The sequence below is a fragment of the Aricia agestis genome, chromosome 1, assembly GCF_905147365.1.
Source record: "Aricia agestis chromosome 1, ilAriAges1.1, whole genome shotgun sequence".
NCBI lineage: Eukaryota > Metazoa > Arthropoda > Insecta > Lepidoptera > Lycaenidae > Aricia > Aricia agestis.
In genome coordinates, this window is record NC_056406.1 from 154,795 (window position 1) to 182,567 (window position 27,773).

The 27,773-nt window shown below is 41.4% G+C and overlaps 1 protein-coding gene across 1 annotated transcript in view; it reads right to left on the bottom strand.

The window, feature by feature from the left end:
• Nucleotides 1-1,047: 1,047 nt before the first annotated feature.
• LOC121727896 (nascent polypeptide-associated complex subunit alpha, muscle-specific form) overlaps nt 1,048-27,773 on the bottom strand; it is a 34,439-nt gene continuing 7,713 nt past the window's right edge. The window contains exons 2-7 of the mRNA XM_042115943.1: nt 22,590-23,678; nt 16,838-17,302; nt 13,835-14,013; nt 11,358-11,519; nt 1,969-2,090; nt 1,048-1,579 (exon numbers count right to left, since the gene is read on the bottom strand). Coding sequence (XP_041971877.1) covers nt 1,375-1,579; nt 1,969-2,090; nt 11,358-11,519; nt 13,835-14,013; nt 16,838-17,302; nt 22,590-23,678 — 2,222 coding nt within the window. The 3' untranslated portion in view covers nt 1,048-1,374. The remainder of the gene's footprint in view (nt 1,580-1,968; nt 2,091-11,357; nt 11,520-13,834; nt 14,014-16,837; nt 17,303-22,589; nt 23,679-27,773) is intronic.

Here is a 27,773-nt window from a genome sequence, read left to right on the forward strand (position 1 = left end):
GGGCTGACTTTTTTAGCCCGGCCATACGCCGCAACCCAATTATTTTCTTATAAAATATATCGAAAATCGATATAATAATATTATATCGAGAAAACTTCGTTTTTATGTATAGAATTGGCCAGTTCATATATTTTTTGTTTCCTCATGGTTCCCATCATCAAACCACCACTTTTGTGAACCTGTTACCAACTCGGAACCGGATCAATCGGAAGAAATACCCCATACAACAAAAGAAAAATTTTGAAAATCGGTTCACAAGTGGCGAAGTAATCGTTGAACACACAAAAAATATCCACAGCCGAACGTATAACCTCCTCATTTTTGGAAGTCGGTTAAAAAAACTTAACAACGAACTTTAAATTTATCTACGAACTTATAATTTACATCGGAAACCCAGATCTATTTAATATACTTATTTTTCTAACTTTGAAACCTACAAAAGGTTTGCAACATCTGACCAAAAAATTCGCTTACCTGCCATTTTCAGGTTAAAACTTAGTAAAACTACTCGAAATCAACTCAAAACAACAACGTAGCTTTCCGTTAACATCAATGGTTTGGGTTCAATTAAATAAATCAAGTTAATAAACACGTAAAAACCAAGAAAAACATTAAACCTTTTTGAACGTGGCGGTGTCACCCGGTAGCCGTGTCATCTACTTCTATGGCGTATGACACGGCTTACGTGTCACGAGAAAATTGTATGCCGCCACGACTGAAAGTCTTCAAAACGGTGCCGCATTGAATCGGTTAATACCTTATAATTACGCAGTGGTTCACTTTTCTTTGGGGTAATTTAAAATAATATATTCATTGTTTTATAAAGTATCTTTATTAAAATAAAAATACACCCGCACAAAACTGAACATACTAAAATAAAACCTTACACAATAATGAGTGGGAGCGTCCGCGGCCGACGTCGACTCCGCGGCACAAACAGAAAGTAAAACAACACTAGCGACAAACGAGCATCTTCAGGGGACCTACTGACAATATTCTGCGGAGGGACACGAGGACGTATGCCAAATGAGTACTCCGACCTGACGCGCGCAGTATTATCTGCGTCACTCACGTTTACGGTTTAAGGCCCAACGCTAGAATACAAACACAATATAATAATATGGCATCACTTTGACTCGAACGGTTAACAAACAAAACCAGCGCGCTCCGGAACTCCGCCCCCGCACACGACCCACGCCCCGTCTGTTCGTCCACGCGATCGCGAGCCGGCGTCGGCGGCCGGCGCGGCCCCGGTCTCGATTCCGTATACTAATTAAGCGTCATCGGAAGTGTACACTAAAACACTAAAAGTTCCCGCCGCCGCCGAGCTCCTGTAATATCCGGCGGCGGCGGTGGGCGGGCGGGCGGGCGGTCTCAGTCAAGGTAGACAGGGAAGCGCGGCGTGCCGGCGTAGGCGGCGGCGAAGGCGGCTCCGTCGGGCGTGGGCGCGCTGAAGGCGACGTCGGCGCGCTCGAGCACGGCGCCGTGCAGCAGGCTCGCCCGCGCGCACTCCAGCAGGCGCGCCGCCACGCCGCGCCGCCGCGCGCCCTGAGCCGTCCATATGCGTGCCACTCCGCACCTGCACAGTGCACACGGACACCACATTTAGGGCATTCGCCCATTGCGACTTTTAGTAGCGATGCAGTCGCGCGTTTATGAAGCGCACGACTGCATCGCTACTAACGCCATACAGGAGTCAGCACACACAGCTAGCGACTGTATCGATGTAAATATCGATGAGTATCGCGACTGCATCGCTACAAAAAGTCGCAATGGGCGCGGCCTTAGTCTCGTCGTCTACTCTAATGTGAAAGCAGGAGGGGGACCCCGTTATCCCAGGAAGCAGGGGGCCCTCCGGTGGGTTAAGGAGGCCCCCCGCGGGCCACGCGGACCTCTCGATCCGGGCGATCGGAGAGTTCGCGCGCTCCGCTCACAATATAGGTAATATATATGCGGGGCTGCGCTCACTTGACGGGGTAGTCCTCTCTGCTGCAGCAGGGCGGCTCGCCGGGCAGCATGCGGTAGGCGCGCGTGCGGGGCTCCAGCACCGCGCAGGCCACGATCCGCCGGCTCTCGATGTACAGGTACGCCTGGGGAAGGAGGAGCTCGACGTTACTCCTGCAACTTTAGCCGACTGATAATGCTCGAATCGCGTAAGACCGGCTCTGGTGCGTTCGTTCTCTACACGAACCGAGGCGGAAAATTAAGCGATAGATGTTTTATAATATAACGATAGTAAAAAAATCAAAATAATACTCTTTCCAAAAACGTAGTGTGGTAAGTTAGGAATTAACAATTTTTTGATTGGATTTCTTTAAATAATATCGCAAATTCATATTTTTTATCACCTTCGTAACTTACAATTTGAAAATTGACGTTTTAGGGCGGAAAATTACTTGAATTAAAAAAATGTGGATTTTTAGCCAGATATTTATATATTTATTTATTTATTTAATCAGGACGCCAAACAGCACATACATCGAAATATCATTAAAATAAGCATATTAATTATTATAAATTTTTCTAATGCATGTACCTTAGCAGGTGACACGGCATTTATAATCAAAACTCCACAAAATACAATATGAAATTATTAACTACTAAACTGAAGAAAAATGACTTAAATGAATTATTGTGTGATTGTTAACTAACAATAATTTTCAAGGAAAGTACCTACCTACATTATTACATTAATAACAAAAATTCTAAGTAAAACTTAAAACTATGATAAGTACCTATTATTGCATACTAATTTTTTTTATTACATTGAGATATTATTGCAAATTAAATTATATTAAGATTAAACATGTCAATGAAATATATAGCAAAAAGGCCAAATTAAAATGTGTACACAAAAACAAAATCATAATAAGTAATTTAATAGATGTCAAATAGATTAATATACAGGATGTAACAAAAATAAGTGATAATACTTTAGGGTGTGTACGTGTTCCTTGTAGAGAGTTCACTGTGAAAGTACAAAGTAGCGCTGAAAGACCAAAGTCTTTTATTATAATCTGTTCCACATTTTGTGTATTCGTAGTATATGTATGTAGATTGTAGAGTTCTAGGAATAAAACAAAAAATATACTTAAATAGAAGTATTAATAAGGAGTTTTATTATAAAAAATACAAATGCGTATACAAAAGCTCAGGGTTCGCATGATATAAGTACCTATATATCAATTGATATATATCGGACTTATATTATCATGAATCATGATATTGTTACGTGCAAGGGTTCGAGGATTTGGAGAGAAAGACCTGGTGACTCTCTTGAAGACTATTAACACTGCACTAAACACTAGGTCACAACACTTAGCACTAAGTCCAAACACTAATCACTAGGTCCAATCACTAAGCACTATCACTGTCCTAGGTCGTAGCCAAGTCGCAGGTTTCACTGGTTCACTCACTATTGATCACTTGTTGTCGCCTCGAAGATCGCTCAGATCGAATTGAACTGCCGGGCCTACCTGCGGCTTTTTATATGGCGAGACGAATTCCAGAAAGTTCCCGATTCACGTAAACAAGTAAACAACCGTGGGAATTTTCTAGGAGGTTCGAGCATTTGCCACAATAAAAGTAAACAACTAAACACGTAAACAAAATAAACCGGTAAACACGTAAACAAAATGTTGGACTTTTCTAGAAGGTTCGAGTATGTACTTGCGCACCTCATGCCATCTAGTATTGAGTAGGGGATTTATGTTGCCTGTGCTCCCTCGGTAAGTTTCGCTGGTTTGTCGCTAGATGGCACCACGTGTCCGTATACCATGTACCAATAACAATATATAATATCAATTGATATTTATGCTTGATATTATAATATATCAAAATTGATATTTATATTTAAAAATATAAAATAATGTTTTAAATGTAAAAAAAATCTTTTATCTTACATCAAGTCATAGTCGAAATACACAGGTCTTATTTTCCGAGAGAGACTATTTGACACGACATTAACTAATCGTAGCCGTCGACGCGGCTTGTAACCTAGGCTTATGACACCCACGTGACTTAAGCCTAAGTTACAAGTGACTTTCGAAAGAAAATTCCTTGTTTGTTATTAAACTATTGTTATACCATCTATATAATGTGTCAAGTTAATTCCACTGATAAAATTAATACACTTTTCTTAACTGGTTAAAAAACAAAAGTCATTTTATGGATTTAAGACTTAAATTAATACTCAACAACTTAAATTGACTTAAATTGATACAACAACATGGATTTCGTAACAGAATGTCCACCCTAACTAACCTTAGTTCATACATTGATGATTTGTGTAATGCTGTAGACAAGAATTCAGAAGTAGATGCTATATATATGGATTTTAGCAAGGCTTTCGATAGGGTGGACCACAAACTGTTATTGGTAAAGTTAAGAAAGATAGGGATTCATGGTAATTTATTAATTTGGTTTTGTACTTACCTAGATTCTAGAATTTTAAAGGTAACTATAAATGGGTATGAATCAAAGCAAGTTATTGCAAATTCTGGAGTGCCCCAGGGCTCGCACTTGGGACCCCTATTATTTTTGATTTTTATTAATTATATTGCTAATGTCATCAAATATTGTAAATTTTTACTTTTCGCTGACGATCTTAAGATTTATAAAATTATAACAAGCAATCTTGACATCATTCAACTACAGCTAGACCTAGATCAAATACATATTTGGACCGAAACTAACAAACTTCCTTTAAACGCTAAAAAATGCAATTTTATTAAATTCTCGAAAAAGCAGAACACTATCGCTTCTTCTTATCACATTAATTATGTAAATCTTGATCGAGTATCCCGGGTGCGAGACCTAGGTGTAATTATTGATGAAAACTTAACGTTTATAACCACATTGATACCATAGTGACTAAATCTCTCAAGATGCTGGGCTTTATCTGGAGGAACTGTAAAGATTTTAAAACGTCAATGTCCTTTAAATTTTTGTATTTTATGCTTGTGAGAACGGTATTGGAGTATTGTTCCCCGGTCTGGAGTCCACACTATCGATGCCATATTAATAGAATAGAAGCGGTTCAACGAAAATTCTTATTCTTTTTAACAATTCACCAAAAAAAGTATAATGTTTTAAATACATATGACGAACGATTAGAATACTTCAATATCCAGAAACTTAAGCATCGTAGGTGGATTACTGATCAGATGTTTCTTTTTAAAATGTTAAATAACTTGTCCAATGTGTCCCGACACCGGTGTCCGATCCTTTAATGTCATGATCTATGGCATATTTTATCGACAAATTAGCTCTCAAATTTTTTTTTTGTTTTTCAAATTTTGTTTCTCAAATCTCAAAAAAAAAAATTGAGGCCCAATTTGTCGATAAAATATTTATTTACTAGCTGTTGCCCGCGACTTCGTCCGCGTGGACTTCAGTTTATAGCCCGCGATGTCAACAAAATTGGTGTCAAAAGATTTTATAAAAAAAACCCTGGTACCCCTTAAATCAAAACAGCTGTGCAGTGTGCACATAATATTTCATTTTTTAAAATTAAACTTTATATTTTATGCCAAATTTTAAAGCTTATTTAGCCCCCCAATTACACAACTTTACCCATAAACTATTTATCATTGATAGGTTTAAGGTTACGTCACTGTATCACTGTATATAATATAAAGTACTGACTTATTAAATTAAATAACGTAATAAAAGAAATAACAATCGAAAAAAACCAAATCTCGAATGTATGATGATACCACCTCTTATAGAAAGATGTTGGGCAAGCGTTAGCGCGATGTAAGAGACGCACGGCGCCATCTAGTATGAATTTTTGGAACTAATTTAATTTGAACAAATTTTCGTATTTTCACCCCCTTACAACCCTTTTTTCCAGTAAAAAAGTAGCCTATGTCCTTTCTCAGGCTTTAGACTATCTGTATACAAAATTTCATTACAATCGGTTCGGTAGTTTTGGCGTGAAAGCGAGACAGACAGACAGAGATACTTTCGCATTTATAATATTAGTATAGATTTATTTTATTTTATTTTACCATTTATTTCAGGCATCTAGACCCATAATACAAATACCTTACAGACTAACATACATATTATAATTATACACTTAAAAACTACACTTTGTCACGTGTTGACGGCTACGTGACGCGCTTCATTCCGGAGTCTCCCCCGGAACCTCCGGTAGACCACATCCATTGGCCAAAACTCCGGCGCCTCAAAGGTCGAAAGAAGATTCGTCGATACTCTCACCACAAAGGAACTAAAGTTAATTTTGTGGCGAGACTGCAAACGCTCGACCCTCAAGCGCAGTGTCGTTTTCTTCTGGATGTAGTCCACGACGTCTTCGACCTCCATGGACCAGTGCAGGCGGGATATGTACAGGGGCGTCGCTGGGACCTCGCTCCGCAGACGCAGCTCAGGTACATATGGCGCGGTGCCGCGATGGTTGCGGGCGGCGGGCTTCTTCTTCCTTCTCTCCACCAGTGTGAAGCCCTCCTCATCGCACCCCCTGCTCTCGTCCTTGCCATGTCGAGAAGACTCCACCTTACGGCTCTTCATAGCCTTGCAGCGGCTCTCCTTAGTCTTGCAACTCTCCAGAGCCTTGCGGCTCACATTCTCCCCATTTGTTTTCACCCGCGGGGGAGGTGCGGGGCGACCAGCAACAGTCGCGTAGTTTTGCTGAGTCGCCTGGGGACTCGGCGTCAGCGCAACCGGGAGGGGAGCGCGGGCGGAGGCGGCAGTGGCGGCGTTCGTTGACCCGTCCGATAATTCTGACGGGCTAAACGTGCTCGCTTGTGCGCCTCGATGAGTGGTGACGTATGCGGCATCAGGTGACCCACATATTGAATTACCGCTTTTTAACTGCGATAATTCAATACGTAAATCAGTGATCGTAGACTCTGATGCCTGCAATCTACCCCGAACTCCAGCCAGCTCCTCCTTCAGGAACCTGATGTCCTTCAGTAGGCTGACGACGTCGACGTGGTCCAGCGTGACGGGGTGGCAGCTTGTGCAGTTCTTTAGCCACAAAAGCCGGCACCTCATCCCGATCCGTCTGCTTCAGCAGGGAGATGATATCCTGCACACTTCTTTCTGTTCCGTCTCTTCGCCGCGACGGCATGTTCGCGCTCTGGCCGAGCGTCTCATACAGCAGCTGCTTCCCCTTGCAAATCTCCTCACTGGTGAAGGAGGACTTGCAGATCTGCATGATGCTGACCTCGTCCATGGTGTCGATGGCGTGCTGGATAAACGCCAGCAACTCGTTGGCCACGAGCGCCATGATCACGTGCAGCGGCAATGTGCCGCGCGATTCGCGCTTCACACTTTTGCTGCGTGTGTAACGCGGAGCACGACCGGTCGCTAGCTCGATACATAACACATTGAATAAAAGAAAAAATATAAAAGAAAAAATAAATAAAAGAAAAAATAAATAAAAGAAAAAATATGCCATAGATCACGACATTAAAGGATCGGATACCGGTGTCGGGACATATTGTATAACAGTCCTGACTTCCTGTCACGAATAATGTTTTCTGTTCCAAGACCTAACTCTAGAAAGCGAGAGGTGTTTTCTGTAAAGGGTTACAGAACCAATTTAGGCCATCATAGCATGCTACCGAGAATATGTCGAGACCATAACAAGCTGTACAAGGAGTTCGATGTTGACACTACCGCTCACAAACTTGCTCCTTTTAAGCCTCGTTTCCACTAAGCAACAATTCACGCGCAACATGCTGGACAACAAGTTGCCCAACATGTTGAAAGTCAGCGCGGGACTTTTGATGAACAACGTTGTCTGTCTACGCATCTACTTTACGTCAGTCGTCGCCAACATGTCGCCAGAGGAACTTGTGTTGATTTTAGTGGCAGTGGTTATAATTTTTTTTATAGTATCTGTGAGCAGTATCCCATAGACGTTCATAGTTTTGGTACAGTTCGCTTAATTTGAGCACTTGTTCGTTAGACCACACTACGTACATTGTTGCGCGCGTCTCCACTTGAACACAATTGATGCAATTCTCTTTAAACAAACAACAAGCCGCGCGTCATGTTGCGCGTCAGCTGGCAACATCGCGCGCTGTTGTGCAGCGTTGCCGTACATGTTGAGCGTCACGTGTCGCGCGCTAAATGTTGCCTAGTGGAGACGCGGCTTTAAGCGAGTGCTAGCAGAAATCCCCTACCCAACTTAATGTGCAATATTGTCATCATCGACCTCATAAAAGCTATTTCGCTATAAATATATTATTTGCATGCTGAGTCTGCCTGTAATTGGGTCTGCACCTTAATAAGGTTCTTGTTGTAATCTTAGTGAAATAAGTTTTTATAAGATGTAGACCTGTTGGCAGACCAAATAAATAAATACTCAAAAGTATCTATAGTTGATTTTTAATTTATTTGAAAACTTTGAATATCAATAATAAATAAATGAGTTTAATTAGTATGAACCATTTTAAATAAGTACATACATACAACTCAAACGAAACACTGTCGGTCGCAAATCACTTAAAACAATTAAATTAAAAAGCGTCAACCCCGGCTGACGTACCAAGCGAGTGTATGGCAAAGAATTCTATTTAAACTGAGGTAGAAGTGGTGTACTCTAAGAAATGTCATTTGAAAATCAATCCTAAAACAATACACTCAAAACATAATCTGTGCATTACTCACACACAGAAACTAAAAGTATATCTACGTAGTCAAGTGCGAGATGCCAATATTATTTGTAACAAGAGTGACAAGGATGCAGGCCTATGACATTCGGTCATACCGAACGCAAGCGTAACTAACCGAAAGATCAAACGCCCGCAAGTACTGACTGCAAAAAAGTCTATTACATAAATTAAGATTTTTTTTGTTATTAAGTTTATTGTTTTTTATAATAATATTAATTAAACTTAAACTACAACTGACAATTAACTGGTATTTAATAGAACCTGCAAAGGGCGTGTGCGGGTGAGGTCAGTGTGAAGCGGGAGGGTGGTCGAATGCATATTGTATAGGTATATAATATTATTATGTTACCGTTAGAATGCGGAATACGTTTGGTAGCTCTAATACCATTTGCGATTAATTTGTGGACTGTATTTTAGGAATAAAATGGAGGGAAAAAGAGCAAAATTCACCAACCTCAGTTTCGTTCTCCTTTCCGTAGATTTCCTTCGAGGGCCCCGATTGTTCTTTGCTTGGCACAGATTTTTCACACTTGGCTGATTTAAGTAGTTCTATAGGCTATCGCGCATAGTAACGACGTAGAAATTAGGTTAAATTTCTCAGCGGCGCGGCGGGCAGAGGTTCGTTGTAAAAGAGGCTCGTTTTTACACACTTTCTCGCGAAGGCAGAACTGCTCTTTATATAGTAGGGTTGGATGGGAATATGTCGTTCTCGACGCGTGATTCGAGAACAAGGATTTTTTTATTTCGCTACCTTCAATTACACAAAATATGAAAATTTTAAATTCGGCTTCATTCAACGTTAATATTCAAATTAACTAGGTAATCTGCAGATTTCCTGATACCATCCGGTAAAGTGTGAAATTTAAATCAAAAAAGCAAATTTTTGTACTTTACCTAGTTAGCTTGCATAGTAACGAATGGTACATCGTCGAATTGCGGAAGACAGTAAACTAAACACTTTTGTTACGCTCCTTCGCTGGGACTGCACCCCTCTGTTCCTATATTCGACGATTTGGTCTATTATATTTTGTCAGTGGAGTAACATGAACAACAACAACATTGAAGTTAATATTGAATATTTTATCCTTTGTTTATTTTTTTCTTATTATGGCGTTTCGGCTATATAACTATGGCCAGTGTCAAATAAGTGGCGGGAAAACTATGTTCTTGTAACAATTTTTAGCGTCGATTTTCTATTTGGTAAAGTCCAAAGTCTAGTCAAAGTAAAAGTCAATGCAGTCAAGGACTCAAATCAGTCGATTCAGTAAAATGGTAGACGCTTTACTAAAACTTTCGATGGAAAAACAATATTTTTTTATTAAATTACTAGATGTCCCGCGCGGCTTTGCCCGCGTAAATTAGAAATTTTACAGAATCCGTAGGTACATTTTCCCATAAAAAATATTTCCCCCGTTTTTCCCACATTTTTCTGAGTTTCTTCTGTCGTATTAGTCTTAGAGTAATAATATAATATAACCTTCTCGATAAATGATGAGTCTTACTCGATAAATGATCTATCTAACACTGAGATAAGTTTTTAAATCGGACCTGTAGTTTCTGAGATTGACGCGTTCAAGCAAACATACTCTTCAGGTTTATAATATTAGGTAGATATAGATTTTTTTTAATTATCGCTTGACAAACTCGAGTCTCGATCTAAAAGACTATGAAATGGTATAATATGGTAGTGATGATGATGATGATGATGATGATGAAGAATGTAATTTGCATAGTAGCATATGCTTTCTGTTCTTAAAACAACGCCGAAACTCCCAAACTTGTATCTATAAAGAATCAGGAGTTCTCTCAGCACCTTCCGAACCACGGTATACCAGGTATATCTCGGTGCAAAATCTTACTTGTTGGTAGCATATGCTTAGAATACTTCTCACGAAACCGAAGTCACCATATGTTTCCCTATAAGTTTTGAGGAGTTCCCTCGATTACTTATGGATCCTTCATCAGATCACCACTTTTCTGAATATAATACCAAATTGGGATGATACCCTATATACCAAAAGAAAAATTTTGAAAATCGGTTAACAAACGGCGGAGTAATCGTTGAATATAAGAAAACGAACATAACACCTCCCCATTTTGAAAGTCGGTTAAAATTGTAGCCTATGTGTTATTTATTTAATATTTTAATCAGCACATGAATTGAATAACAAAATTTTTTTCAAATTAATCGTAGCACCATCTGTCAGGACAAACTAAAATTGAAATAGAATAATATTGAATGCGATGATAGCGCCGTCCGCCGGATCTAATGTAAAACATTCCAAAATCAACAACTCCTTATAAATAAGAAATTAATTGAAAAAACATTTTCCAGTAGACCAAACTGTAAATCTAAACCATTCTCGAATCTCCACGAACACACACAAAAAATTTCATCAAAATTGGTCCAGACGTTTAGGAGGAGTTCAGTCACATACACACGCACACAAGAAATATATATATTAAGATGGGGGATCGTGTGAAGCGGCTGCGACATACGGACGGACAAACAAACAGACATGATGATATTATGGAAATAATCATTAGAAAATAGAATGATTAATAATAATTATTCTTTTACCGATGCTTCACTTAAATCCGTTGGCAGAATTCCTCACTCACTTACCTCCGGCGCCCGCTCTATACGCGGGTAATTCGAGTTACGTCGAGTATATAAGAGCAGGAGCCGGGGAGAGCGGGGCGACTCACCGTGTACACGTGGTCGGGACGCGGCAAGTCAGGCAGGCCGAGCGCGGGCTGCAGCAGGCGCCGCAGCAGCGCCGCCACGCGCCGCCAGCCCGCCGCACCGCCGCGCACGCGCAACGCCCGCGCCGCGCCCCACCGCCCCACCACGCACTCCTCCTTCCAACCCTGCCGGCGATAATACGAGGACCGTTAGTTCACCGAGACGAGTGATGTGGTGCAGCTCTCGGCGTAAAATATACGAGGCCAGTTTGAAAAGTTCTAGGCCTAACATACTTCTGCGTGTCTTACAAGCGTATAACTTATACCATGTATAGGGTCATTATTAACTAGATTAAAACTCACGCCTTTTGTTGCTTCGTTAGAAAAAAAATAATTAACAACCATCTGCGCCAAGTCAGCAAGAAGAAGTTGAAGGCGCGCGTATTCAAACTGTTGCGCTATTATTGCAAAGTCTAATAAAATTGAATTGTGAACACGAAATCAGTATTTGTCATTTTTAACAAGTTTTGCATGTCTTTACAGTCATATACAATGATTTTAAGAAATACTCAACAGTTAAAATAGAAAATATAGGTATTTAAAAACGAGTCTACCCCAGTTGCTAAAAATTGTTCATTATCAAAGAAAACGCCTAAAATAAAAAAATAAAAAAAAATAAAGAAGCTTTTTAAATATAGCATTACTTTTGTTGCATAATATCGCAAAGATAAAAATAAATGTATTTGAAAAAACGGTGTCGCGTTTTCCGACAAAATCAAGTATCAGGCAGCTAGAAAGTTAAATTGATTTTGAAAATATTTTGTACTAAAGAGATTCAAATTAAGTATATATTCATTTTATAATGTTAATTTATTCATTCGTTTAATTTCATAAACATCACGCCAAATAGTAGCCTAATCTTTTAATGAGGATGGAAAATTGAGCTATAAAGGAATATTTTTGGAAAAGTGGGCGTTACAAATTAAGGCCACATTTTTTTTGTTAAAGAATAAACTCTACTAAATTACTGTTATATTCTAAAATAACAGTACATTTTAAAAGAGAAGTAGCAATTTATTAGGTCTTTACAAAAAAAAATGTGCGGTGGAGTCCTACGAACACGATGATCGGATTGTTGTTAATTGGGACAACACAATGTGCAGTGGAGTGCTACGAACACGATGATCGGATTGTTGTTAATTGGGACAACACAAATGTGCAGTGGAGTGCTACGAACACGATGATCGGATTGTTGTTAATTGGGACAACACAAATGTGCAGTGGAGTGCTACGAACACGATGATCGGATTGTTGTTAATTGGGACAACACAAATGTGCAGTGGAGTGCTACGAACACGATGATCGGATTGTTGTTAATTGGGACAACACAAATGTGCAGTGGAGTGCTACGAACACGATGATCGGATTGTTGTTAATTGGGACAACACAAATGTGCAGTGGAGTGCTACGAACACGATGATCGGATTGTTGTTAATTGGGACAACACAAATGTGCAGTGGAGTGCTACGAACACGATGATCGGATTGTTGTTAATAGGGACAACACAGATGCTCACACACCCGCGTTGCATAAGGCTTTCTATGAAATTATATAAATACGTAAAATAAATTTCACTATCGAAAAATTTTGGCTCGGTTTTCAGTATTACATTACATTTTCCAAATCTAAATTACTTACAGTTACCAGGGACGGAGATATTCACATTACAACGAGACGTAGTCGATCTCGGTGATCATTTTGTAAGACTTTTTTTAATCAACTTTTTTAGTCTATAAAATTTATTGTAATTTTTAAAGCCATATCTTCTAGTTAAGGACTGAATATAAAATTTTATAAAATAATTTTAAGTATGTAAATCATTTCCTTGGAAAATTTCTCAAAGCCGATAACTTATCAAACAGCGTCTACGTCAGCGGCAGATCCGACCCCGGCCTAAGTCTATAAAGACGAGGGATTCCGTCTCTCGTCGCTCGTCGTCGTTTCATCCTCTTCGGAAGGTCGGAAGATCGAATGAAAGCTCTACGATTTCAATAAAATGCTATATTCGAGTCGGAACTTCCTGCGATAATACATGATACGTGTTTTACCACTGAGGGGCACTACTCGCGATTTAATAATATGCGATTCAATTCGTTCAGTGTGGCGTGGGGGTGATACAGGGGTGAGTCGGGATGATGCGGGGTAATACGGGGGTGATGCGGGGTGAGTAGGGGTGATGCAAGGTGAGTGGGGGTGATGCGGGGGTGAGTGGGTATGATACGGGGGTGATACGGAAGGTGAGTGGGGTGATACGGGGGTGAGTGGGAATGATGCGGGGTGATACGGGTGTGAGTGGGGGTGATGCGGGGGTGATGCGGGGGTGAGTGGGGGTGATGCGGGTGTGAGTGGGGGTGATGCGGGTGTGAGTGGGGGTGATGCGGGGTGAGTTGGGTGATAAACGAATTGAATTGAATTGCGGGGGTGAGTGGGGGTGTACTGACGGGGAAGCGCAGCACGTCGGCGGCGTCGTGGTGCAAGCGATGGTCGCGCTCGTCCCGGGGGTCGCCGCGCTGGTAGACGACGCCGCACTCGGGGCACTGCGCGGCGCCGAGCGCGCGCTGCCCGGCGTCGATCACGTACTGGTCACAGCCGCCCCGCAGCACCGCCCCGCCCGCCACTCCTGGAAGAGGGAGCGTCGCGTGAGCTCAGCGCTTGAAACGCGCCTTCTGTAGTATATTTTTGGGGCAGCACACACTGCACAGTGGCACAGAATATATATTAGTAGTACCAACAGAATTCCCACTCGCGAAACCCATTTAAAGAAATAACGACTCATGCTACGATACTATAAAGTTCAAATTCCGACCGCGCAGTGCTAGGTGGCTACAAATTATATTTACCTACATGTGCGCTCTCTTTCTATTGCATAACTCGTACCTTTTCTAACGAAATCAGGGTTCTCTTTTTAAAAATAATATTATAATCTTTATATACAGGGTGTAACAAAAATAAGTGATAATACTTTAGGGTGTGTATGTGTTCCTTGTAGAGAGTTCACTGTGAAAATAGCAGCGCTGAAAGACCAAAATTTTTTTCACTTTTGTATGGGGAAACTCGTGACGCTCGGGCCCTTGCCCATACAAAAATGAAAAAAAAAATTCGTCTTTCAGAGCTGCTACTTTCACAGTGAACTCTCTACAAGGAACACGTACACACCCTAAAGTATTATCACTTATTTTTGTTACACACTGTATATTGTGTCTTAGTACTGTATAGATTTAATTGTCGTAAATTCACGTGTAACTAGTTACGCGTACTTAGATATTGTATATCGTATTATACGTACACGGTATAACCGGCCTTATTAGTTAATATTAACTTTAACTATTAAAGTAGACTTATAATTAAGGCATTTATGAAAATATCAAGTGCCTACCTGTGGCCGTTATTGATATCGAGCAAAAAAGACAAAAAAATCACATTTGTTGTATGGGGCTCCCATACAACAAAATATTAATTTTATTTTGTTTTTAGTATTTTTTGTTATAGCGGCAACAGATATACACAATCTCAAAAAATTGGAGAAGTCTAGCTATAGCGGTTCTTGTGATACAGCCTGGAGACAGACTGACGGACGGACGGACAGACAGACAGACATTGAAGTATCAGTAATAGAGTCCCGTTTTTACCCTTTGGGTAAAAACTTTGGTAGTAAGTACGCAGGTATGCAACGAATAACTCGTGCGCGTGTGTCACCGCTCGCTTGTAAGTCCCTGCTGATTTGCCACCTGCGGGTGGTACAATTATTACAGTTCGATGCCTACTCGCGCGAGTGGGTATCCTAGTATACTTACGAGTACCTGACAGTGGTCCGAAATCGCTAAATAGTGCACATTCGCAAAAAAGTTGGATTTTGGTGTGGAAAAAAGTACCATTCGATAGATTTTAAGAACAGCAATAATAAATCCTCAATAAGTTGTCCTTAAAAAATACAAAAATGTATTTTTTAAGGTGAAAAAAATAATTACGAAAATGTTGTATGGGAAATAATCTATAAACAGATATTTTACAAAAACTACTAGGACATACTGGTTTTTGAAACAAGTAAAGTTATAGTGGTATTGAAGGTTTAGAAAAAAAATACGAAAATATTGCGTGGGAAAGAATCTATAAATACTTATATTTTTAATAAAAGCTACTGGACCATACTGGACTATTTTTGAAACGAGTAAAGTTCTAGTGGTCGCCAATTTACGTGCAGCCTTTTGAAGTAGGGGGTTCAAAATATTAAAATGTTTGTACTAACATTTTAACGATTTATTGCTATTTATCCAATGGCTGTTGCGTTAATTTTTTAGGTTTTTAATAATTTACTTATACCATTTTTGTACAGATTTACAAACCAACTTCTGGGTCTTGGTTCAACCCGGATATTTTTCAGGCTACCATGAACACATTGGTGAATAGGTAGATCCCTACAACCCCTTATTGAAACCTAACGCCTCCGTGGTCTAGTGGTTAGAGCGCGGCTCTCGACTCTGGAGGTCGTGGGTTCGAATCCCGCGTTGGAAACATATTATTTCCAAGTTTGGTTAGGACAATGCAGGCTGATTGTCTGACAAGTAAGATGATCTATGCGTCGGATGGACATGTAAAAAGTCGGTCCTGCGCCTGATCTTTCGCCGGTCGTGTCGGTCTGCCGTCCCACTAAGTTATGAGAGTGAAAGGAAGAGAGAGTGCTCTTGTGTACTGCGCACACCTTGGGCACTATAAAACTACTCCTGCGTTTTGCAAAAAAACTTATAAAGGATTTATTATTACTCTTTTATAAATCTATCGAATTGTATTTATTTTCCACAGCTAAAAAGTTAGTAGAATTATTTAAAAAAATTGAACTTTTTTTACTGCAAAAGGCTGCTTGAGTAATTTTTTTTCAAAACCTTATGTAGGTACTTCACTTGTTTAAAAATTATCCAGTATGGCTCAGTAGTTTTTGCAAAAAAATCGAATTGTAGATTCTTTCCCATACAGAATTTTTCGTAATTATTTTTTTTCACCTTAAATATATTATATCTTTGTAAAAAATTTAGTAAGGAATAATTGTTACTCTTTAATAAATCTATCGAATGGTATTTTTTTCCACACCAAAATCCAACTTTTTTGCGAATGTCCGCTATTTGGCGATTTCGGACCACTGTGCTCTGTGCAGCGGTCGGAGCGGCCGAAGTTTGGAACTCGTTCCGGATCCGGCTCTGTTCTATTTGGAATTTATTAATCTAGAAAAACATATTATTGAAATTTTGAATTTATGTTAAATTGAGATATTATGCTATATGAGTATTTTTAAAATTGGATATTTCATTTGAATATTAGCATCGATCGAGCATTAAGAAACTTTTAATCCGAATTAAGAAAACCACCGTAAAAGAATTTCTTCGATTACGTCAGGGGGCGGAATAATAAAAGAAACTCCGGCAGTGCTTTTCCCCGGCTAGTTTTCCAACCTTTAGCGGGCGGCGTCGTAGAAATGCCCGGGTTCGGGTCCCTGAAGATCGGGAACAGCTCGGGCGCAGGCGGGGAGGCGGGCGGCGGCGCGGGCGGGGAGGCGGGCGGCGGCGCGGGCAGGTCGGCGGCGGCAAGCACGGCGGCGGGCAGGCGGTGCTCGTGCGCCATCTGCAGCAGCTCCTCGTCCAGTTGGCGCAGCTCGCGCTCGATCTCGTCCAGGTCCGGCAGCACCGTCTGCCCGCCCAGCTCGGCGAGCACGGCGCCGGCGGGGGGCGTGTACGCAGCGACGGGCACGGGCGTGGCGGCGGCGGGAAGGGGCGGGGGCCCGATGGCGTCGCGGCGGAGGCAGGCGTCGCCCCGCCCCCGCGTCAGCGCCAGCTCCGTCTCTGGCAGCTCCTCCTCCGTCCACTGGCTCAGGAGCGCGTCTATCGTTCGCTTCTCCGTGTCGAAGGGGTCCGCTTTTTCTGTAAGCGACGAAGTGATGATCCTCAGCAATAAAACAGACCACGACGCGCTGTATAACTTGGTCAAATAGGGAATATATATATTTTTTTATGACTTACATTAATCCCTTACATCTCTATTATTACTAGCTATTTGACCGAGCTTTACTCGGTATTATCGAATACCGAGTAAACACGAATAAAATGACATTTTCTTAAAGTGACCAGCATAATAATAAGTAATGGGTAGCGTATAAGTGTTGTACTAAAGTTACTGATAAAATTATTAAAAAATATTCAAAAAAATTATATCTAATGAATGTCCTGAACCTGATAATTCTGAATACCGATTACAACATTACTACTTGACCTATTTTTTTTCTTCATGCTAATCGCTTCTTAATCATCCATTTTCACCAAAAAAAACTAATATTTTAATATTTTAAACAGTAGAAACCCATGAAAATCTTGACTGAAAAATATGCCTTTTAAATGGCGCCGAAAACACTGTCCACGTCCACAACACTGTCCGCCATAGTGTCACGTCATATTTTTTGTATTTTATACTTTATTTATTGAATTTTTTTTAATTTGCTAAATGTACGAGTCTAAAAGTGCCCAAAAATTATAAAATAATTAAATAAGAAATTAGAAATCATTTGTAATGTTGAGAACTTTGGAGAAAAGTTTTGGCCATTTCATTTCCCGTCTACAGTAAATGGAGATAATATTGTTGCGGTACATGGTATACGGACACGTGGTGCCATCTAGCGACAAACCAGCGAAACTTACCGAGGAAGCACAGGCAACATAAATCCCCTACTCAATACTAAGTTGGCATGAGGTGCGCAAGTACATACTCGAACTTTCTAGAAAGGTCCAATGTTTGTTTACATGTTTACCGTTTATTTGTTTGCGTGTTTTAATTTAGACCATATGATTGAGTCCATAAGGTCTAAATTAAATTTGTCAAAAAAAATCAACTTACCGCACTTATCGTAAGGACGGCAGTTTTATTGTGGTACATGCTCGAGCCTCCTAAAAAGTTCCCACGGTTGTTTACTTGTTTACGTGAATCGGGAACTTTCTGGAATTCGTCTCGCCATATAAAAAGCCGCAGGCAGGCCCGGCGAGTCAGTTCGGTTCGAGCGATCATCAAAGCGACTTCAGAGTGACAACAAGTGAGTGAACCAGTGAAACCTGCGACTTGGCTACGACCTAGGACAGTGATAGTGCTTAGTGATTGGACCTAGTGATTAGTGTTTGGACTTAGTGCTAAGTGTTGTGACCTAGTGTGTGCTTGTGTGACCTGGACTTAGTGAATAAAGTCTTCAAGAGAGTCAGCAGGTCTTTCTCTCCAAATCCTTCGAACCCTAGCACGTAGCAATATATAAAACTGATGTTTTATTTGAATTATTCAACAAAATATATTTTACAAATCTTTCTAGGCTTATTATTATTATTTATGTACAAATAAACTTACATATTATAATAAAAGATATTAAATCACGAGTCTGATGACGTCACATCCAAATCGGAAGTACCGCAAAAGCGTTTTCGTCAGTACAAATCATATTTTCATAAAATCAAATTTTCAAATCGACTTTATTTATCAATCATAAGCTTTTATTTGATGATAAGGGTGAAATACGGTTTCCTAGGCCAAGTTCTACTAGAAATATGCATTTATTATCGATGAAATTGAATATAGGTCAAGTAGCCTTTTGTAACCGACATGACACATCCACAACGGGATGAACGGCAACCTTTACATTGACATGATAATATTATAAGTTCGAGATATTTCAATGATATTGAATTTACGGATGAACTGGCAATAAGAGATCGATATCCCCGTTGTTTCAGCCACAGCCTATGGGTTCAAGAAGCGTGGGCTTTGCTACTTGGGCGTTCTGCCAACGTAAAGGGAGTGACAGACGTGCGAGTAAGTACGCGGACTTATGACTCGACGATCTTAATCGCCTGTGTGTCAGCAAAGAGCCGCGAGCCGCAGGCCGCGAGCCGAGAGCCTGGGGGCATGGTAATCCAGTGTAAGCGATTCTCGTGTGTCACCGACGCGAGCCGAGTAAGTTCGCGAACTTCAAACCCGCGTACTTTAAGTACGTACGTCTATGAGGCACTTAACGTCTGGTAGTTCGATTTTAGCGCATGCTTTCGAATGGCTTGTCGTGTCGGCGGTAACTTATAAAGTTGTCTCAAGTTTTGAAGCTTGAAAAACAATTTCTTTTGATAGGAAATCGGAGAAACTTTCTTAAAGTATAAGACGTTAAGGGTGTCTGGCAGTGGGAAGCATCTTCTTTGATGTTCTGGAACATTGCTGAATGCTGCTCTTAAGTTGTCTAGGTTATCCAGTTCTTTGAGTTCGCGGTCTTGTTAGTTGTTTGTACCTATACATAAGAGTGACAATCTTTCAGCGTTACAAAATCGTTCTTCTGTAAGCTGAGCTAACACCAAAATTTGAAAGGAGTTGATGATGTTGTTGGAAAATCAGCCAGCTTGATTTTTTTTTTGTGTGGGAAATTAATTATTTAATTTAAATTTTATTATTAAAGTACATATATAATTAAGAATATTGTATTTCAAGTGCCGACCTGCTACCATTATTGATTCAGGGCCGTAGCTAGGGGGGGGCATAGTGGGGCAATGCCCTACCTTAAAAATACCAATAATCGGCCAAGTGCGAGTCGGACCCGCGCACGAAGGTTTATACCGCGCACGTACCGTTATAGAGCAAAAATAGTATGTGACCTACCTACCTAACCCTTAATTTTTTTTATTATTTATTAAATTACATATATTATTAAGGCCTTTGTGAAAATTTCAAGTGCCTACCTGTTGTCATCATTGATAGTTAAGCAAAAAATGTTAGAAAAATCACGTTTGTTGTATGGGAGCCCTCCTTAAATATTTAATTTATTTTGTTTTTAGTATTTGTTGTTATAGCGGCAACAGAAATACATAATGTGTGAAAATTTCATTTCTCTAGCTATTACCGTTCTTGAGTTACAGCCTGGAAACAGACGGACAGACGGACAGACATCGAAGTCTCAGTAATAGGGTCCCGTTTTTACCCTTTGGGTACGGAACCCTAAAAAGGAAGACCTAAAGGACTTGCATTACAGGTATTAGACAACAGAAATATACTTTATTCTTATATAAACTATACATTATATAGTTAAGATTTTTATTATACCTTTAAAAACTAATTAATTATAATCTTAATGAAAAAAAAAAGATGTAGTACTGCAGTGTGCGAGTCCACGTTTTCAACTTTAACTGCAATCAATGAATGAAAGTCATTGAGGCCTATTAGGCCTCAATGACTTTCAATGGGTCACGAAAGAATGGCTGGTATGGTATTTCTGGCCTTTGAAAAAAAAAGAACAAAAGAACAAAAAAAAGATCAACTATCTGAACGAAGTTCTTCGCATTTTTAATAATATGGCGAATCGTAGAATTCAGGTGTTTTAAATATTTTATGTTATTTTATTATTAATTATTATTTTAATAAGTTTGCAGAAACAATAATAATCTAAATATATTTTTAGTCGTATCTATTGACTCGTATCACCCAACCCAACAATTAATTATTATTTCCTCACTCTCACTCACACGTGGATCGCTACATCCAGAAGTTTAACCATATTATTCGCTTGTTCTTCGTAATGGGCATTGTCCAAAAAAAATCACATGTAGTTTTTATATTTTTTTTTCGTTAAAATAGGGTATTTTAAGAATATAAATATAATAATTTTGAAATTCATTGGCTAGTTTTTTCTCAATAAATTTTTAAAGTTTCGCTCTGACGTCATCACCGGCGGCAAATTGACCTCTGTAGTGTTTTAAATTTCCTTTCAATCTTATTTATAATGGCTGGTTCGTCAAATGCAGGTTCTCATTATGTGAAAGCTGATACGAGAAGCTTACCAAAAGTTCGAAATGTAATGTTGGTCGAATTTATTGCTTATTTAACGCCATTGAAGGTCAAACTAAGGTTAAACATATTTGTTCAAAAATATAGGTAACTAATGGGTATTTTTTCTTTTATATACAGAAAAACGATCACTGACCTTATTCCTCGAAATGTTTTTGTAATGAGCAAAATTAAAAAAAAATGGACAATCCCCATTGAGGATTTAATAATATGTAGTTCTTAGATATAGTGCTCATGCTTTGTCACAGAATTTTTTTAAGTATCTAAGAATAACTATTGAATGAATTGAATACATCATTGACCTAGAGATAAATCAAAACAACAAATACTAAAAACAAAATAATTAAGGATTCGTGTTTTTTGGCCTTTTTTGCTGCATATTGATATTAATGGCAACAGTAGGCACTGGACATTTTTGCGAAATCACTTAATTAATTAATAATACAATTAAAATAACATTTATATTTAAAGGGGGCTCAATTACAAAAAACACAATTTTGGCCTATTTTTTATCTATAACGGTACGAAACCCTTCGTGCACGAATCCGACTCGCACTTGACCGATTTTTTTTGCTTCCGCCCTACCTGTAACCGACGCTGCCCTACCTCAAATTTGACTCTAGCTACAGCCCTGTATTGATTACGAGCAAAAAAGGCCAAAATATCACGTTTGTTGTATGGGAGCCCCCTTTAATATTTATTTTATTGTTTTTAGTATTTGTTGTTATAGCGGCAACAGACATTCACAACCTGTGAAAATTTCAGAAGTCTAGCTATAGCATTTCTAGATATAGGTACAGCCTGGAGACAGACAGAGAGACGGACGGACGGACGGACAGACGGACAGACGGACAGACGGACAGACGGACAGACGGACAGACGGACAGACGGACAGACGGACAGACGGACAGACAGACAGACAGACAGACAGACAGACAGACAGACAGACAGACAGACAGACGGACAGACAGACATAGAAGTCTCAGTAATAGGGTCCCGTTTTTACCCTTTGGGTATGGAACGTTAAAAACTGTATCTCAGTTCTATTGCTTTTACAGAGTTTACACAACTTTGGAAATAATATACAAACAAAAAAAGATAACATTTTAAACTTTCGCGTTGCATTATAATTAAACTTTTTAATCGGGACTTAACGCGACTTATTTAATTATAATTACTACTACTACTTACTACTTAAATACGTCGCGTTAAGTCCCGATTAAAAAGTTTAAAAACAAAAAAAAAACAAGTTTTCATATTTTTTACAGCATCCACGGGCTCGTTTGAAAATTACAAGTTATCTACAAACACAAAAATAACTTGTTCTGATTCGTAAAGAACAGGGGAACTCACCTTCCTGGCTCAGGGTAGAGTCGAGACTAGCGACGGTCGTGTCCTCGGCAGACGCGCCGGCGGCGGCGGCGGGGGCGGCGGCGGCGGGGGCGGCGGCGGCGGCGGAGCCCACGGCCGGCCTCCTGGGGGCGCGAGGCTTGCGGATGCGATGGCGCACCCCGCCGTTGATCTGGCCGGGCTCCCGGCGCCGCCGGCCTGCCGCCCCGGCGCGCCTGCGACGCTGCACGTGCGCCACCTCTAGGGCGCGAGATATCGTGTCGGAGACGGGGACGGTCATCTCGGGGTCGGTCCGGCCGTAGAACGACTTGGCCGACAGGATCTCCTTCAGTCGGTCGGCGCCGAACAGCGCCAGCCTCGCCCGGGGCGCCGGCGGCGGCTGGACTCGCGCGTGCTCGGGCGCGCCGCCGCCGCCCGCCGAGTCGTCGTAGCGGAGGCGCTTGGCGGCGCGCTCGTCGCCGCCGGCGGACCCGGGGCTGCCGCGGGTCTCCCCGACGGAGCGGCGGTTGGGGCCCAGCCTCGGCGGAGAGGCTCGGGCGTCGACGGCGGCGTGGGGGGTCTTCAGCATGCTCGCGGGGGAGACGACGTCGTCGATGTCGATCCGCGTCGGCCGGCCGAGCGCGGTCGGCGGCGGGGAGGCGGGCGTGTCGACCGTCACCGGCGAGGCGGCCCCGTTCCCCCCCCTCTCGACGAGCACTCCTCGGAAGGAATACCTCGGGGTGGTCTCGTTTCGGTCGCGGCGGCGCGGGCGCGCGGGCGTGTTCTCCTTGGAGTCGGCGCCGGAGTCGGAGTCGAAGTTGAGGTCCTTGAGGGAGCTGCTGCAGCTCTCGGCGTCGGCGATGAGGGAGGCGAGGCTGCGGCGCGCGCGGCCGGCGGGGGCGGCGGCGGCGCTGGCGCTGGAGTGGGCGGAGGAGGGCGTGGAGGGGGCGCGGCGCGGGCGCGGCGTGGCCGGCGTGGACGCCCACCCGGCCGCCTCCCCCGCCGCCTCCCCGGAGTACCGCGTTTGATATTGTTTCAGTGTGAACGGTGACTTCATGAAATGTTTGAGATCTTGGCTCTCCTGTAATTTTCTCGTGTGCGACCTGGTTCCCCCTGAAAAGGGCCAAAAAAGATTGAACGTCGAAGAAATCTTTCGGGGCGAATATAATTGTTTACGGCTAACAAAAATTAAAATGCCAAATGAAAAATCGTAAGCACCGCTCGCGATCGAAACCTTCGGCATAACTTATGTACTTAAGGAAGTTATTAACATGAGAATGGTTTAACGCGGCCCGAGGGGCACCATCCTACTATCAGAAGTTCGAACAGGCAATCAGTGTTGTGTATTAAAATGAAAAGTGAAAACATGAGCAGAAGGTCACATCAAAATAGAATTTAAAGTAGTATGTTATACGTATGTCAAATATAGCCTGCCCCTCAGCTGGGGCAGAGGCGCAGAGCCCATTAGAGCCGAGAATTAACAACTAATTCATTCTGCAGCTTTATATGAAGCACCATTGACAAGCCTTACGATGTCAAGATCATGAGTGAAATAAATATTATATGTATTATAATTATAAAGCTTTAACTCCTCAGTCCTCACTAATAAACAGTGAAGTAACAGAAGGGTGGCAGGCTTGGCACATGCCACGGTCAGTCGACCCAAGAGGCCGTGGTTCACTAAAATATTACTTTACTCTTAGGAATTATTTAAACTTAAAGTCAGTAAATATTATTTCAATACTTTTTAAAGTTTTTGGCGGGGGTTTTTTTAAATTTCTTAAAGGATCATATCCCAATGAATACAATCTATATAAAAATATTATGTCCTCATGGATAAGGCCGTCAATATGAGCACAAATATGAAACCTCTATATCCATTCGTGCCGAAGCATGGCTCTACCACGTAGGGAGAGCCATGCTTCGGCACAAATGGGCCGGCTCGACCGGAGAAATACCACGTTCTCACAGAAAACCGGCGTGAAATAGCGCTAGCGCTGTGTTTCGCCGAGTGAGTGAGTTTACCGGAGGCCCAATCCCCTACCCTATTTATTCCCATCCCTACCCTCTCTTATTCCCTTCCCATCGCTACCCTCCCCTATTACCCTATTCCCTCTAGTGAAAGGCCGGCAACGCACCTGCAGCTCTTCTGATGCTGCGAGTGTCCATGGGCGACGGAAGTTACTTTCCATTAGGTGACCCGTTTGCTCGTTTGCCCCCTTCTTTCATAAAAAAAAACCTCCACTTTGGGTTCATACGGAGCTCGGCTCCTATAGAATCCAGGTGATGCTGCTGCAGCAGCAGCATGCAAATATTTACTGTTTATCTACGTATTACTGTTTGTCGCAAATAAAATGAGCCCAAACACGAAACCTCTGCTCTAAGTTGGCGAGGAGTTGGGTATCCTATTGATTACCAGGTGATGCTGCAGCACCAGGTCAACTTTGCAATAATGTGTATAATAATAAGTGTCACGAACCAGAATGCAAAATATAAAATCCATCAAACGACTGCAAGTTGCTAATCAGCCTATCACGAACCAGATAAACCGTGATATTTCAGCAATGAGCAGGCTGATGATGAACTATAGCTAAGAACACTCTCGATCAGCTTTCAAACAAAAAAAACTAGATCAAAATCGGTCCTCCCGTTTGGATGCTACGATGCCACAGACAGACGAACACGTCAAACTTATAACACCCCTCTTTTTGGTCGGTCGGGTTCATAAAACAATCTGCGTACATACACACATAATAGTTATTAGTTGGGCCCGGATTTATATGTAATTATGCATATTTTTATTTTGCACGAATTTCGGCCTAGAATGTGTTTTTTACACGAATCGTGTTTAGACTGTGAAAACACAAGTTTTATTTTCCATATTTTTCTATATTTCAGGGTTTTACAAAGATAAGTTCATATTTTGCAAGAAAATGTCACAATCATCCATATATTCACCAAAATACAAATAAAAATACGTTCCCGCCACCGCCCGGCGCCCACCATGCGGCTGCGTATTTCGTTCCTCTCGAGTTTTAGGCCCAATTCACACCGGATCGGCAGCGGCCGGCAGCGGCGGCGCGAAGAGCACTTTTAGTGTGAAATAATTTTAAACTTTATTTACATACTTATAACTACTAGTATCGCTTGAAAACTTCAAAAAGGGCTCGAGGCGCCGCGCGACCGTCCGCGGAAAGTGCTCGCGGCTTCCCGCGACCGCGCGCGTCGTCGCGAGGCGCCTCGAGGCGTCGCGAGGTGCCGCGAGCACTTTCCGCCGACGGAGGCGCGGTGCACAATGGATCGAAAATCGAGTATCGTAGACATAAGAACTTGAATTTCCAGATGTCACTTTTTTGGGCTGAAATATATAGGAGACCATTCTCCTAGTTGTTATTACATAATAAAATGTAAAAAGACGCAGCTACGTGTAATAATAAGGGAGTTAAAAAATTTTTATGAAAGTAAAGAACACGGATCATTTAAAAAAAAAACAATAGAATATGTTAAGTAGTTCCAGACAATTTAATTTCATTCAGTTGGAAGTTTTAAATTGTTACTGGGTTGTTACTGGACACTGGAAAAAGAGAGGGTTGATACATTATATCACCATAATAATTTATTTCTTCTTTCTATTTGAATTAAGTTTTTAATTAACCAAAATAAAGTACTCTGGAATGGGCTGTCACCAGCAGTATTTCCGGACCGATACGACCTGCAAACCTTCAAGAAAAGAGCGTATACCCTCTTAAAAGGCCGGCAACGCACCTGCAGCTCTTCTGATGTTGCGAGTGTCCATGGGCGACGGTAGTTGCTTACCATCAGGTGACCCGTTTGCTCGTTTGCCCCCTTATTTAATAAAAAAAAAAAAAAAAAAAAAAAAAAAAGTACCAATGGACAGTTTTTAATTAACCAAAATGAAGTACAAATGGTGCCGTAATACAAAATATGCCAAAATGTGAGTAATAATAATTAGTACTATAATAGTATGTGAGGATATAACGGCCAACTCTTTATATCCTAACACACTATTATAGTACTAATTATATTACAAATTATGCTCATTTTTCATGTCGGCTCCATACTAAAATTTCTTAAAAAATATTACTCCCTTATTATTACACGTAGATGAGTCTTTTTACATTTTATTATGTAATAACAACTAGGAAAACATATTTCAGCCCAAAAAGATGACATCTGGAAATTCAAGTTCCTATGTCTATGAAACTCGATTTTCGATCCACTGTGCGGCGCTCTGAAGGTAGCGCGCGGCCGCCAGCGGCCGCCCGCGGAGACGCGAGCCGCCTCTGCCGGCCTCGCCTCGCCGCGCCTCTTCGCGCCGCTGCCGGCCGCTGCCGATCCGGTGTGAATTGGCCCTTATCGTCGTATTTTGTTTCCAAAGAAGATTATTGAAGAAATAGAAAATAAAGTTTCAAATGCTGAAGGTTCTGTTGCTGACATGGCTAAACAAAAACTGAAGTATGTGTCGGTCTTCGAGTAAAATAAAGGATTTACTTAAGTCACAAAAAAAACTGTGCCGATTTTTAGGGTTCTTTAGTCACTCGAAGAAGGTGCCGGTTGCGGCTGCGCGCTGGGAGGGGCGGAGTTGTAGTTGCTCCGCGGTTCCCGTCCCTCCCGCATCAGGCGCATGACGGAGGGCTGGGGGGGGTTTTAGTGGGTAGACCTCTTGTAGGGAGTCCCACATACCCCCGCCCCTTCCCCCGAGGGAGTGGGGGATACGCAAAGTATTTCCCCAGGTCCTAAACAAAAAAACAAAAAAAAAGGGTTCCGTAGTCAAAAAAGTTTCGGTCTGTCCGTCCGTCTGTCTGTCCGCGGTTTTACTCAGAGACTATAGGACCTACAAAGCTGTAATTTGCCATAAATACACATATTAATGATGCCGACAAAATGGTACATAAAATCTTTAAAAAATATTTTTTTTATGGTACCTGCCCCCACATATCAAGCGTAGATGAATTTTTTTTTTCGCGCCCACCCCATAGGAGCGAAGAAAAAACGGGGGAAATTATTTGAAAGAGCTTATTTGAACGCGCTTATCTCAGGAAATACTGGTTTAATTTGAAAAATTCTTTCAGTGTTAGATAGCCCATTTATCGAGGAACGCTATAGGCTATATTTTATCACGCTAAGACTAATAAGAGCGAAGAAATAGAGGAAAGTGTGAAAAAAAACGGGGGAAATTATTTAAAA